Here is a 15,422-nt window from a genome sequence, read left to right as displayed (position 1 = left end):
AAGCAATTTCTTAATAGCCAGCTAGGCGTAGGCTATCTGGTTCCGATTTTATAACTGTCTTTCGCACGTAGCTCTTATCAAAAAGACAAAAACATGTTTACTGCTTCTAAATACTTATAAGGAGCATAGAAAGAAAAAGATGTTTAACCAGAGTTCAAAGGTTAACTAGGCCTTAGGATTCATCAATATACCCCTATGTTTCTCTAAAATAATTCCTCAATCATTTTCTGTTTGCAACAGTCTTTTCTGTTCCTCTCCTATATTACACTCATCATATTTTGATATTTTGAGACTGTTTACTCATTATGTGAACCTTGGTCTCTGCCTGTCAAACTCCTGATTTGTATATACTCTCAACAATAAACATTGCACTTTGCCATACCCAGGACTGTACTGTACTCTACAGGTTGGGTGATATTGGGCTTGAGAGGTTTAGTGTGTCGGAACTTTTTACCAGCATCCTTATCCCAGGCTTCTTCCTCCTTGCCTGCATTCTCCAGCTGCACTACTTTCACCGCCCTTTTATGCACATGACAGACTTGGCGCATGCCTCATCCCGAGGAAGTTTCCAAAGCCAGGAGAGGTATGCACAGCTAAACTTAACTCTGCTGGTGTTATGGTGTAAAGGAAATGCTTGGCACCCTGTCATGAGAAATATGTCTTTCTTGCAGTGGGCAGCCAAAAGCAGAAGAAGAAGAAGAAGAAGAGGAGAAAGCTGGTGCTTGTAGTGTTGCTGATGATGGGGAAGAGGAGGAGGAAGAATCTGCACATGAAGGTGGGGATGAAAGTAGTTTGATTTAAAAAATAGAGAGAGATCTATTTATTTGTATCTTCAATCTTTTTTTTTATCCCAGCCAGGTCTTAGTTAGTCACCATATATCACTCATATTATCAATTTTGTGTGGTTACAGCTAATCTAAGTAAATGGGACCTGGTGACTCAGCGCCTCTCTGTCCTGTTCTTCAAGTTCTCAGAACTGCTGCACCAACTACAGGTTTTCCTTTGGAGACTTTTGGAGCTTCATGTGTTGAAACTGGTGGCTTTGTATTGTGTGTGGGTGGCCCTGCAAGAGGTAAGAGTAAATGTACTCTTTCTGGACTAAAGTTCTACTGAAATGTTTTTCTCAAACTTTCCAACCCCCACAATAAACGGCGAATATGTGAAGTTTCTAAAAATAACAGTTTGTTAGTGACAATTACATGATTACTATAATTAATAGAAATGTGTGTATCAGTTTCACTTGAAATAACTGAATAACCAATAATAACCTTCCAATATATATATATATATATATATATATATATATATATATATATATATATATATATATATATATATATATATATATATATATATATATATATATATATATATATATATATATATATATATATACAGTATATAATCCATTTTCTCTGAATCTGTCAGTTTGCGGATAGTGTAGCCATGCATGCATTTATTTGGCCAGCTGCCCAGTCATTTTTACCTGTATCGCTTTGGAATATTTTCATATAATGTCATCCAATCCCACCAGATTCAGTAACAGTGGTCTCCTCCAGTTAATGGAATTGTTAAGTTTATTACATGTTTTCTCTAGGCTTGGCATATTTTCCTAAAAGGAGCAAAGTATTTCTCTTTTTCTTTATAGACTGAAACTTAAAATTTACATTTACAGTAATTTTACTGTACTGTTTATATACACATCTAAGTCTGCCCTATGGTTGGAAAAATACATTTTCCCTCAGGGGTTTTTTTTTTACCAAAATATAGCAGCACCCCGGGAGAAATTTGTTTCCTTGTCTTCTCTTATTTCTGAATTTGGATGTTCCCCTCAGTGGCTTGTTATAGCTTCCTTATATATATTGTTAGTTTTTTGAATTCATAGTAAATAATTAATAGTTGATAATTCATTAATATGTGTGGAAAAAAAATGTTTTTTTTTACACAGGTATCTGTGATGAATTTCATTTTTGTGGTCCTGTGGGCATTTGCTATGCCTTTCTCCCGATTCCAGCACATGGCTTCCTGTCTTTGCACCATCTGGACTTCTATTATCATTGTTTGCAAAATGCTTTACCAGCTTACTGTTGTCAATCCCTTGGAGTACTCTAGCAACTGCACTCAGGTAATTTATACATCGTTTGGCTTATTTGTGTTCACATGGTGCACCAAGGGAATATATTGGTACAGAGGTGCACCAGTCATACCACATGGTAATTGCACTACCTAAACTCATCATTATGTGTGAATATGTAAGTTACCCTGGATTTATATCCAGTGTGACCCTAGGCATGGTCCTTTGTCTATACCCTACTCTACCTGGCACATGCACAAGACCGCATTGGTCAACTTCACAATCACAAAAGGCTGGGGTACCTTATTTGCAATCTATGGGCGTTATTTATCAAAATCCTAACCACTCTGACCAAATCGTCACTGGCTTCCCCTCCCCCTCCCATTTATCAATACATTTTAATGAAAATTTATTGTGTGGGAAAAGTTCGGTAAAATTGTGAAAAATTGTATGAATTTTTTTTTGGATCTGAAGCCCAAAAACGAAAAATTTTCGGATTATTGAACGAACCCCAGCGCAGATCAGGATATCTTCAAAATGTCAACCGGACATATGCTATTGATTTCTACATGAACTCAGCAGGTCTGAGTTGGAATACTTTCTTATCCAGACTTTTAACACTATCGGTTTAATAAATCTTGAAAAATTAAATTCTTTTCCTATGAAAAAATAGTGGTTCCCCCTTTCAAAAGGGAAAAAATCGGACTAATAACTCCATATGGTTCACCGAGCTTTATATATGGTTTTTGCTTGTTAGGGTACTCGCACACAAAGAGATTTGTTGGCAATGGCAAATGTGCGAGTTACAAATATCACGGTGATCCTGCTCAACCACAGGAAAATGCAAAATAAGCCATTTTCTAAATAAAATGCCCAATACATTTGTTTGGTTAAAAAAACAATGAAAGACATTTTAACTTAATCCTGTTACACTTGCCCATTTACTGCCACTGGTCTTCCATTGTGCTTTGCAGATACATTGACCTTTTATGGTGGGACCAGGAGGACCTATAGCCTGTAGGGATAGGCGAATTTGACCCGTTTCGTTTTGCCGACGCCCATTAAAGTCTATGAGCGTCCAAAAAATTTGACGCGCGTCTTTTTTTTTTTTTCAAGTTTACTGGGATCAGTGGTGTAACTACAGAGGAGGCAGAGCCTGCTTTGTCTGTATTGTTCCCTTCTATCTTCCACTAACTTTACTACTTCTTTTTTAGCCTCTTCTTAATAGCACCAGTCTGCTAGAGGAGGAGATTCTGAACTCCACCCTTTACAGAACGCCTATAGATCCAGCAAACTGGTTTGGTATCCGGAAAGGTTATCCAAACCTAGGTTACATTCAGGTACTCTTTTTTTATTTATTCCTTGTAAATTTAATTTGGTCCAGTAGATTAAAATAAAAGTGCAATACAGAGCACTATTTCAAGCCATCTATTGAATCCATTTTGTTATGAACATTTTGATACTATTTTTTATTACCGAGTAAGAGGCAGCACACATTTTGGGATATTGTGCATTGCATAAAGGTAGTTGTATATAGGGTGTTGTACAGGTTGTCATGAAGAAAGTAGTATTGTCCACCCAAAAGCCATGCAACTCACCTGGGTTGGAGCCTAACTTCTTGGGTAAACCCAGGGCCCAGTATGAATTTTAGATGTACAAGCTGGGAAAGGAAATTTCAAACAGCATCTGGAATATAATTGGTTCACTTCACAGGGGTAGAAAATCCTTCGCTACATTACATTTGTTTGGATAATTGTTTCATGACCCTTATGTTTTAAGAATGGCATATTAAATGTGTAGACAAGATAAACAATATATATTTCTCTGTCGTCTAAGGGGGACACAGGGACCGATGGGGTTAAGCTCCATCCTCCAGGAGGCAGGACACTTGGTAATATTAATTAAGGGGCGTGCCATACTTGGCTTAACCCCGCACACTGTGCTGAAGCTTCAGTTTTTCAAGTGTCCTGCTACCAGGAGGATGGACTTCCCCTCTGGGGGAAGATTTCTTCAGTCAGCATCGGCTGACACCCGGGGTGACACCAGGAACAGGGATACCTGCTTCCTAAGGGTTAGCCCCCGCCATGGAACAGTCACCGGGGTATTTCTTCTAGCCATGCGGCTATATCAACCACCCAGACAATGCCTGCGCCAAACTTGGTTGACAGAAGGTCTGGCCGGTGTTAACTGCTACTGAGGTAAGCTGTCCGGTCTCCCCCAGTATCCATATGCTACTGTGGCGCCGGTTGCCCCCCCCTCCCCTCCCCTCCTCCCTCTACCAGCCAGTCGCCATACCCTCGCTTACTCTTTGGGTCCAGACTCGATAGTTCGGTCATTGCTATCATTTCAAAGGGGACCCAGAGGGAGGCTGCGTCTGCTCTGCTGCGCATATCTTGCCGTTGAGGAATGCGGCTATAGTTGAGCCTATTCCGCACAGCGCGTCTCGTTTTTGGCGCCATTCAGTGCGCGACACCATTTTCAAATGACGTTCGCGGTGGAACGCATTGCGTTCCAGCGGCCATCTTGCGCACTACACTGAGCGGGCAGACACGCGCCGCACAGTGGGAGCAGAAGTAACTGCTCGGTGCACACAGAGCGACTGGCAGCAAAGGAGGGGAGAGACTTCTCACCACTACAAGCAGCGTTTAAAGTGACCTACAGGGTTTAACTCATGCACACTTGCTTGGCTTCAGGTGAATCACAATGGCAGAAGGTAGGCCAGTGGGCTTATTCTCTAGGGCGGGGGGGAGAGCACCCAGCACAACACAGGTCATTTATTTTGCCTGTACAAAATGTCAATCAAAAATTGCTGGGGGCCAGAGTGAGCCACTTTGCAGGTCTTGTTCTGCTGAGCAAGGGGCCCCTGCCGCTGGGGGGCATAATTCAGATTCAGTAGTAAATCTATCTGAAGGTACAAACGATCAGGGTACACCACAAGAACCCGGCACCAGCAGAGCTCAGGATTTACCAGCCCCCCTCTGGGCGGTCACAGTCTTTAGCATCCCTGCAGGGGCTCCCAGCCATAGCTGATAATTTAGGCAAAGCACTAGCAAAGTTGGGCCACAAGCAAGGCAACAAGCGCAAGCGCACACATGGCGCTAAAGCCGACAATCCATCTAACACATCCCCTGACGAGTCGTCAGTAGAACAGGTATCATCTCAGTCAGAGGGCGAGATACCTTATTCAGACGAATCCTCTGATGAGGAAGAGGAGAATATAGAGGCTGAGAGAGACCGTGATTCCCAACATGACGTTGATAAAATCATTAAGGGGGTACTTGAAGTACTTAACATTTCACAAACACCTAAACAGTCCGATTCAGCAAAGCTGTTCAAGAGACAACACAAATCCACTTTATGTTTTCCATCGCATGAACAGTTGATGGACATGTTGCAGGATGAATGGAACAATCCAGAACGGAAGTTTCAAGCCACTAAAAAGTTTTCAAAGTCCTACCCGTTTCCCAAAGAAATAGTAGACAAGTGGACGATTCCCCCAGTCGTGGATGCCCCAGTATCCAGACTGTCAAAATCTACCGCGCTACCAGTTAATGACGCAGCGGCTTTTAAGGATCCATCTGATAAGCGTATGGAAGGATTTTTAAGGGCTATTTACTCGTCCTCTGGTTCAACTCTCAGACCCAGTTTGGCATCAGCCTGGGTTTCCCGAGCTATTCAAGCATGGTCAGAATCATTGGTCAAGGACATCCAAGAGGGAGTCCCCAGAACTGATCTATTGTCTTCAGCACAGACGCTTGCGGAAGCATCAGCTTATTTGTGTGACACTACTCTAGATGTTTCGCAAATCACAGCTCGAACTTCAGCACTGTCCGTTGCGGCACGCAGAACATTGTGGCTTAAAAACTGGTCTGCTGACCTGAGTTCCAAGAAGTCACTAACCTCATTACCATTTAAAGGACATAGACTATTCGGAGAGGAACTTGAGAAAATAATCTCACAGGCTACGGGGGGAAAGAGCACCTTTCTCCCTCAGGCGAAGAGAAAGTTTACAGGAACAACCAGACGTGGACGGTTTTTTCGTGGGCAAAGCGGCCGTTATTCACGTAAAAGCAGCCCACCACAACGTTCGCACTTTCGAGGGAAGACCAGTGATAAAGGTCATACCCCATGGAAGTCCAACAAAACATTCAACAAACCAGCAGGAGATAAGTCTACCTCAGCCTGACGGGGCACTCCCTCCGGAATCGCTAGAGCAAATAGGGGGCAAGTTACTGCGATTCCGGGAGGTGTGGATCCATCATTCAACAGATGCATGGGTCAACGAAATAGTCTCAGAAGGCTATCACCTCGATTTCACAAGATCGCCTCCACGAAAATTTTTCATGTCCACAGTTCCAACTCATCCCAGAAAGGCTCAGGCCTTCTTGCACTGCATTGCCAATCTCGAGCGCACCGGAGTAATTATACCAGTACCAAGACAGGAGAGATTCTCAGGGTTCTACTCCAATCTGTTCATAGTGCCAAAGAAGGACGGATCCTTCAGGCCGGTGCTGGATCTCAAACTGCTAAACAAGTTTATCCATTCCATTCATTTCAAGATGGAGACTCTCCGTTCTGTGATACGGGGAATGGAACAGGGACAGCTGATGATGTCATTAGATATCAAGGACGCTTATCTCCATGTCCCCATCTGGCCCCCTCATCAGAAATATCTCCGATTCGCATTTGCAAATCTACACTTTCAGTTTGTGGCATTGCCGTTCGGCCTGTCCTCGGCCCCACGAGTGTTCACCAAGTTAATGGCGGTCACAGCAGCAACATTACGGCTTCAGGGAGTATCTGTGACTCCGTATCTGGACGATCTTCTCCTCAAAGCCAGATCAGAAGTGAAGGCCAAGGAGGACCTAAACAAGTCGATCCGACTGTTGCAGAGCTTCGGCTGGACCATCAATTGGTCAAAATCCAACCTTCAACCAAGCCATCAGATGGTGTTTCTGGGCTTGGAGTTCAACACAATCTCACAGTTGGTATGCCTTCCACAGGAGAAACAACACAAGATCATGACGCAAGTGCGGTCATTGCTATCACACCAGAATCCTACTGTACACATGGCAATGCAGGTTCTGGGTCTCATGGTCTCAACGATCGAAGCAGTACCCTTTGCTCAGATTCACCTTCGTGCCTTACAAGCAAACATACTATCATCTTGGAAGGGAGGACCTCTGTCTCAAGTGGTCAATCTCTCCCAGACAACAAGGGAGAACCTTCAGTGGTGGTTGAGGATGGACAACCTAATCACGGGACAATCTTGGGCGACTCCGGAATGGAATGTCATCTCCACAGACGCCAGTCTAAAAGGTTGGGGTGCAACCTGGAACAATCTATCAGCACAAGGTCAATGGTCTCACGAGGAGTCCAAACTCCCCATCAACATACTAGAGTTACGGGCCGTAAAAATAGCGCTACATCAATGGTCATGTCTCCTGTACCAAAAACCAGTTCGCATCCAAAGCGACAATGTCACCACAGTGGCATACATAAATCGTCAGGGAGGAACTCGCAGCAAAGCAGCACTGAAGGAAGTTCAGCTCATACTGGAGTGGGGAGAGGTCAACCGAGTAAGATTGTCGGCCATCCACATTCCGGGAGTGTCCAACATAAAGGCAGACTTTCTCAGTCGAAACCAAGTTCGACCGGGCGAATGGGAACTTCATCCGGAAGTGTTCGCGGAACTCCTGGGTCTCTGGGGCCAACCACAGATAGATCTGATGGCATCCAAATCCAACCGGAAGGTACGCACATTCTTTGCAAGGGCTCGAGATCCACTAGCGGCGGGGGTGGACGCCATGACACAAACCTGGACATTCGACCTGGCATATGTGTTCCCCCCGCTTCCGATGTTGCCTCGAGTGCTCAAGAAAATCAGGCAGTCAACACTGACAGTGATTGTAATAGCTCCTTATTGGCCTCGGCGAACATGGTTCTCCGATCTGCAGGATTTGTCGATAGACCAACCAGTTCGTCTACAATGCAGACCAGATCTGCTCAACCAGGGCCCAGTGTCGCATCCCAATCCCGGACTATTCGCTTTGACGGCATGGCTATTGAAGCATCCATCTGGCGAAGACAGGGGATAGCAGAAGAAGTTATTGCCACTATGCTTAAAGCTCGTAAACCCACTTCTTCTAAGTCGTACCACAGGGTTTGGCGTTCCTACTATAATTGGTGTCAGGAGCTAGATGTCTCGGCCCTGGAACTCAATTTACCCAGACTTCTATCATTTCTTCAGCAAGGTCTACAATTAGGCCTAAAGCTCAGTTCTCTGAAAGTCCAAGTTTCGGCATTATCTATTTTGTTTCAACATCGACTAGCAACAGAAGACACCATACGTACCTTCTTACAAGGTGTGGCGCATGTAGTTCCTCCATTTCAGCAGCCAGTTGCAGGTTGGGACCTTAACTTAGTGCTGGAAGCATTGCTGGATTCCCCATTCGAACCAATGCATTCTGTTTCCGACAGTTGGATCACCTACAAGACAGTGTTCCTAGTTGCTATTTCTTCAACCAGAAGGGTGTCCGAACTGAGCGCTCTGTCCTCTGATCCGGCCTTTCTGGTGTTCCACAGAGACAAGGCAGTGTTACGAACAGTTCCATAATTTTTACCTAAAGTTGTATCTTCCTTTCACATTAATCAGGAAATCATAGTACCATCACTATGTCCGGATCCCAAAAATGACAAGGAACGACGTCTTCACAAATTAGATGTAGTCCGAGCCCTTCGGTGGTACCTTGATAGGACAAAGACTTTTCGGAAATCACAGACTCTTTTTGTGCTTCCTGCCGGTCCTCGTAAGGGTTTTCCTGCTTCCAAGACTACCATTGCTAGGTGGATAAAAGAAGCCATCAGGCAAGCTTATCTTTCCAAAGGCAAGACGCCACCAGAGACTATCACGGCTCACTCCACAAGAGCCATGGGTGCATCAGCGGCCTGGCGCAACTCTGCTTCAATGGATCAGATCTGTAGAGCAGCCACCTGGTCCTCAGTTCATACCTTTACTAAATTTTACAGACTTGACACCACTTCTTCAGCTGAGGCCTCTCTAGGCCGCAGGGTGTTGCAGTCTGTTTTGCATTAATGTTCAATCTGGCTCGTCCCACCCTGCTGTTGTCCTGGGACTGCTTTGTTAAGTCCCCATCGGTCCCTGTGTCCCCCTTAGACGACAGAGAAAATAGGATTTTTTGCTACTCACCGTTAAATCCTTTTCTCTGTAGTCGAAAGGGGGACACAGGGCTTCCCGCCCTAGGACGAGCCTTTGACCAGACGGTCGTGTCCAGGATAATCCCTGGCTTTCATTCTGTCATAGTTGTTATCAGTTAATTTTTTCTTTGGAACAAACTGAAGCTTCAGCACAGTGTGCGGGGTTAAGCCAAGTATGGCACGCCCCTTAATTAATATTACCAAGTGTCATGCCTCCTGGAGGATGGAGCTTAACCCCATCGGTCCCTGTGTCCCCCTTTCGACTACAGAGAAAAGGATTTAACGGTGAGTAGCAAAAAATCCTATTTTTTCTTCAAGTACTGAAAGGACATAAGCACAGGAGTCAATTTTACTTTGAGGTACAATATTTACAGGGGAATGTAATAAAAGTCGCAAAGAGCAAAACATTTCGCACCAATAAGACTAAAAATCCACATCTCGCAATGTAATATTGTTCCTTAAACTGTTATTGCATTGCGAATTTTAATTGCACATTGCGAATTTTAATTGTGCATTTATAAGAAGTGCTTGAAGGTGTCGTAATATTTTGTTTTATTACATTGACTGCTTATTGTGCAAACTATAAAATTTGCAAACGGTCTTTCACTGTTGGAAGTGGTCGCTAAACAGTTTCCGGGCTCGCAAAAGCTATATTAAATTCGCACAAAGCAAAATTTGTTCGCGCAAAGGCATAACTTTTCGCATTGCGTATAGTTTTTCCGTTAGCGATTTTTATTACATTCCCCCGTTAGTGTGTTAATAACAAGGGCTAAGAATTGCAGCATTAATGTTACACTATGGAGGACATGTGCAAGGCCTCTCTGCCAGTCACACACCCAGCCTAAAGCAATAAGTGATTGTTGCAAGACTCTATAAGGGGCAGACTAATTGGAATTGACCATTTACAGGCACAACCATGGCAAAAATAAACCTCTTTATTTCACAAATAATAACATTCATAGAGGGGGAAAAAAGCAGTTTTTGTGTACATCAGGACCAAATTTTTATGTAAAATCTGGGAAAACATTACTTAAAATCAGGGAAATGCACCCATTGAAATGCATTATAAATTGGTGGGACCACAAATAAAAAATGTAAGAATCAGGGTACTTAAAATCAAGGTTTCACTGTATTTAGAACAATTTGCTATTTTTCCAGCTTTTACATTCCATTCGGAGCAGGCAGGAAGTGTATTTTCAGTTGCACACTAAAGCATGATTTTTGTACATTACTATGTTAATGTGGTAGGAGTTAGATATTCATATATTTATATATAGTGTAAGGAAGATGACTCTTTCTTGGTGTCTGTAAATCAGCTTTGCTTTTATTCCCACCCAGAATCATCTGCAGATCCTCCTACTTTTGGTATTTGAAGCAATTGTTTATCGGCATCAGGAGTTTTACCGTAAACGATACCAGCTTGAGAAGCCACACATTCAGGCTGTATTCCCAGATGTGTACAGAGAGCACTTGGACCAAGGCTTATTCAGCTGTATCAAATATTTTATCAACTATTCCTTTTATAAGTTTGGTCTTGAGGTGAGTTCTTAAGGAATGTGATTGGAATCCACAAGACAAAGGTTTGAATAATCATACCTAAATTCTAGGAATGCTGTTTTTTTTAGGATACACAGGTATTAACAGTATTAACAGTATTCTGTGTTTTTATTGATGATTTTTTAGATCTGCTTCCTTCTGACGGTGAATGTGATTGGTCAGAGGATGAACTTTATGGTAATCTTTCATGGCTGCTGGCTGATTGTGATTCTTACTCGACGGCAGAGAGTCAGCATTGCAAAATTATGGCCTAAATACTGTGTGTTCCTGATCTTTTTCCTGCTGTGGCAGTACGTGATCTGCCTGGGCATTCCTCCAGTACTCTGTATAGGTAGGAGGACATTTGAAACTGCCGGAATCATCCTACATAAACCTTAGAAAGAGAACCAGTATGCAGAATGCTTACCCTTTTCCTTCTGTCTGCCAGATTATCCCTGGAGGTGGGACACATTTGTTCCTGTCAACTCTGCACTGATAAAATGGTTATATCTTCCAGACTTCTATACTACACCCAAATCTGTCAACCTTATCAGTAAGTTAGAACTGGTAGCTGATGATGGAGTGTTTTTTTTTGTCTGCTTAGGATAATGTTGTTCATAATATTTTGTCTTGACAACTTTTATGAGGAAAATGTGCGGTTACAGAAAGCTGGGAATTAAGGTGGATGTTTCCTATTATAATCAAAGTACATTTCTGCCATTCTTGCCCAAGGGCACAGTTGTTAGCCAAAATCTCATGTGCCATTTACTATAATGGCAAGTGATTACCAACAGTTTGGCTAGTGATCTTCCACTTCACCCTATAGTATAGGGTTCCATCAGTCCTCATTTCAGGACCTTGGTTCTGCTGAAAAGTGTTCGCATTAAGAGACCCTGTCTATAGCGACTGGTTCAAGAATGTCCCCACTTTGTCTCACCCACCTACGATTCTGCTGTAGACGAGCTGTTTTTGTGTATAAAAGTACAGCAAAGTATAAAATCTGACATGTTTATTTTTCTTTTTTGTTTAGTGGAATTTGGGAAACACAGAGCAAAAGAACAGGGCACAATAGTATAAGTTAAAAAGTTACATTTTTATTGTCATAATTAAAAGTATAAATCCATCTCTATAGGCCCTACACGTTTCGTACCAGCAAGGTACTTAATCATGGGCTAGCACATGAAGCTGGGGGTCTGGGGCTGGTGCACCTGCACCATTTTCCTTCATTTGTAAAAATGGAACCTTGTGGCCATGACCTGGAGCAAGTGTGGTCAAAGTGGTATGGTCAAAAGTAGGCAGGATCTACTTTTGTAGATGTCTGGCTCTAGATGATAGGACATCTCTTTTAAATGCAATTACAAAGGAGTTGTAAACCTCAAAATAAACTTTTCATGAAAACATATTTAATTTTAAGTATCTTTCTAATATGCCAAAAATTTGTTAATTTAAGGACAAATTGTCTTATTCTTAGCTATTCCCTTCCCTGCTGATCATGCTGGTCTACTCACCTCCAGCTAAATCTTCAATGTATATAATGCTTTCCATATTCTCTGGTTCTGTAATAAAGAAGAATGACAGAGACGTTGAAGGCATTTATGGTTTATAGTTTTGGTTGGAGGGCAGCCGATTCCTGCATTTTTCAGGATATGGCAAACAACAGATACTTCATTTGGTTTTATATCTCCTTACCTTACATAGTTTGCAAACTATGCTAAGACCACCACAGAAAACTGATGTACCACATATATATTTTGTTGGACAATTAGATAACATGTTTGTGACCTGGATTTTTTTTTTTGTAAAATCAAAAAAAGGTCTAAAATTTAAGTGGTTCTAAAACATTTATGTAGCTTTACTATCTAGAAATGAATATATGTGATGATGCCATGCTTATCTATAGATCTAGTTCTATTTCTTATCTTTCTCCTGTCTATTTATCCTCCTCTCTTCTTACTTGTAGGTGATTTTGTTCTGCTGATTGGGGTGGCCCAGCAGTGGAAGGTGTTTATCAATGAGAAAAAGGAAGAATGGTACACTATGGCAGGGGAGAATGTGGAAGAGATTGAAGCTCCAAAAGATAGACCCAACCCAGTACCTAATTTCATCAATTGTCAGTGAGTATCTGCCTAACTGTGGGCTCACTTTAATAACAAACATGACATTAATATTATCAATTAACATCTGAAATATAGTTGAAATATAGATTTCCTTCTCATAAAGCCTGGTATAACCATAACTTGAAATAATGCAGTTCATTCCCTTTGTGAAACCTCTTGTTCACCCTTTTTATAAGTGCATGTGTCAAAATAACATTGGAAAAACATCAATATTTTACACAGCTGTAGTTTTGGTGTTCGTTGAAATCTTTTTTTTTTTTCTTTTTTTTTAAGTGATTTTTTTTTTTTAAATTGTGACTTTTAAAACACAGGTTTTTACACATGTTTATAAATAGGTACCATAGTTTTATGAATTTATTTCAACCTCATCCTGGTTGTCTAAATAAAGTGTGGTCCGTTATATTGCAAAGGTATGCCAAGCTATTAGTTGCCTTACTCAAAATACAGACCAGAATATATAGAGTGAATAAATCCCCCTTTTGTAAAATATAAGGATATTATAAGTTACCGAGGAGTTTCATGACCATATAAAAACACGAGGTCGAAGGCCGAGTGTTTTTATACAGGTCATGAAACTCCGAGGTAACTTCTAATATCCTCATATTTTGCAACTGGGGGTACTTTATTTATTATAATACACAAATTTCAGTGAGTTATGTGACAGAAATGACATCAGAACTCACCGTTTATAACTGATGACATCAGAACTCACCGTTTATAAGGATATCATTTACAGGATATTCATGGCTTTTGTGTATTATATTACCTTACATTCCGTAACTGTTATAGAAGTGCTTCGATATCAAGGATTACTTCATCCCATACTGCGTTCTGTAGGTGGCGTTGATGCAGCTCATACTTGATTGGCTTGCAACAATATCATAAAAATCTTGTATGTTTAAAAATGTATGATAATGTAAATTATACCTTTTTAGCATACAAACTCATTACACATATCACATCAAGTTAAAGGTCCTAAATATAGACCGAACATTGGACACAAGAGTGTGCTGGTCTTTACCAACTATATACTGTATATATATCTATCTATATATAATCCCATTTATTTTATTTTGCCATCAATACAGATTTATGCTAGGTTAGTTAATATCAACTGGAAGGCTTTGTTAGTTAGAAGGTGATAAGGAGACATTTGACCAGCCTTTCAGCATACAATATACATACAAAGGTCCACCATACAAAAGATCCAAAATGACAAGCTCCTGTAGACCACTTTTAAAGCAGGCATCATTATTTTAGATTTGTAGAAACTCTGTACTGCTTCTATATTTATAAATTACAGCATTTCTAGCCTTTTTCATGTTATGCTTTAGTTCTTTTAAAAAATAAAGCCATCAGTGTGGGCCCATAGCATATACTCTTCACTGGGGAATATTTCTTGAAGTCGGCAAGTTGGCCATTGATCATTGTTTTAGTAGGGTTTTTAATGAAGGTATAGAGATACACCTGTGAAATACATCACTCACTGTATCCATATGTACAATTTTATTGCTTGTATATAGAGTTTAGTCTGTTCCCCTTGCTTCTTTTCCACTGAGTATTGAACAGTGAGTTTGTGTGTTATATATTTATGATCCTTCGCAATGACAGTCTTCCATGTCTCTGCAGGTCTTATCTGGATATGGTAAAAGTAGCAGTTTTTCGGTACCTCTTCTGGTTTGTCTTGGCTGTGGTCTTTATAACAGGAGCCACTCGCATCAGTGTTTTTGGCCTTGGATATTTGATGTCTTGTTTCTACTTTCTCCTGTCTGGTACAACCCTTCTGCAAAAGCCAATGAAAGCTAAGCTGGTGCTTTGGGACTGTCTGGTCCTCTACAACATCACTGTTATACTGTCCAAGAACATGCTGTCGGTGAGACTTGTTAAAATGCTGTTAAGCGAGTACTTTTAAATTGTTTTCCATGTTTTTTTAGTAATTACTTATTGCTGGAATTATAGCTCCTTTAAGCTATTTTAATTGAATTTGTGTTAATGCTTGTTTGTCAAAGATACATAAATGGAAAATTATGTTTATCTAGAGGTTAATCAGTTTATAGATACTAGCTTTTCACAAGTGGGTATTAAATTGGACCCAGAATGTTTAGTATCCAAAATTTGTGTGGCATATAAATTATTCTGTCTTTCACATCCCCAGGCTAAAGGTTAGCACTTCTGTTTCTTAACTTTCCGTGTTTTTGTGCTTTCAAGTGATACCAATATTACCTAACAGCTAATAGGTCTCTCTTGAACACAGAATACAATTGTTTTTGTATTAACATGGTAAAACTCTTTACTTGTAGGTATACCCATTTGCATGTTGGTTATTATTCAGTGATTGGTACATTATTTTATAAAGGAGTATTTGAAAATTACAGCAGCTAGTCTGTCACTCATTATCTGTTATTTATATATAGTGCTGAAACATCATTCAGTCCCTGCCTCAGTGGAGCTTACTTTTCTAAGCTCTCTATCACACT

The 15,422-nt window shown here is 41.0% G+C and overlaps 1 protein-coding gene across 6 annotated transcripts in view; it reads left to right on the top strand.

The window, feature by feature from the left end:
• The window catches only part of piezo1.S (piezo-type mechanosensitive ion channel component 1 S homeolog), a 99,043-nt gene that overhangs the window by 54,327 nt on the left and 29,294 nt on the right, over positions 1-15,422 (top strand). For all 6 annotated transcript variants that reach the window (XM_018260498.2, XM_018260502.2, XM_018260501.2 and 3 more), the window contains 10 exons: positions 407-583; positions 672-775; positions 912-1,072; positions 1,949-2,125; positions 3,289-3,414; positions 10,631-10,831; positions 10,976-11,180; positions 11,277-11,381; positions 12,789-12,942; positions 14,575-14,818. In XM_018260498.2, the coding sequence (XP_018115987.1) occupies positions 407-583; positions 672-775; positions 912-1,072; positions 1,949-2,125; positions 3,289-3,414; positions 10,631-10,831; positions 10,976-11,180; positions 11,277-11,381; positions 12,789-12,942; positions 14,575-14,818 (1,654 nt within the window). The remainder of the gene's footprint in view (positions 1-406; positions 584-671; positions 776-911; positions 1,073-1,948; positions 2,126-3,288; positions 3,415-10,630; positions 10,832-10,975; positions 11,181-11,276; positions 11,382-12,788; positions 12,943-14,574; positions 14,819-15,422) is intronic.

This window comes from Xenopus laevis, chromosome 4S (genome assembly GCF_017654675.1).
Source record: "Xenopus laevis strain J_2021 chromosome 4S, Xenopus_laevis_v10.1, whole genome shotgun sequence".
NCBI lineage: Eukaryota > Metazoa > Chordata > Amphibia > Anura > Pipidae > Xenopus > Xenopus laevis.
Note: the sequence above shows the minus strand (reverse complement) of the source record. Positions and strands in the feature narration are given on the sequence as shown.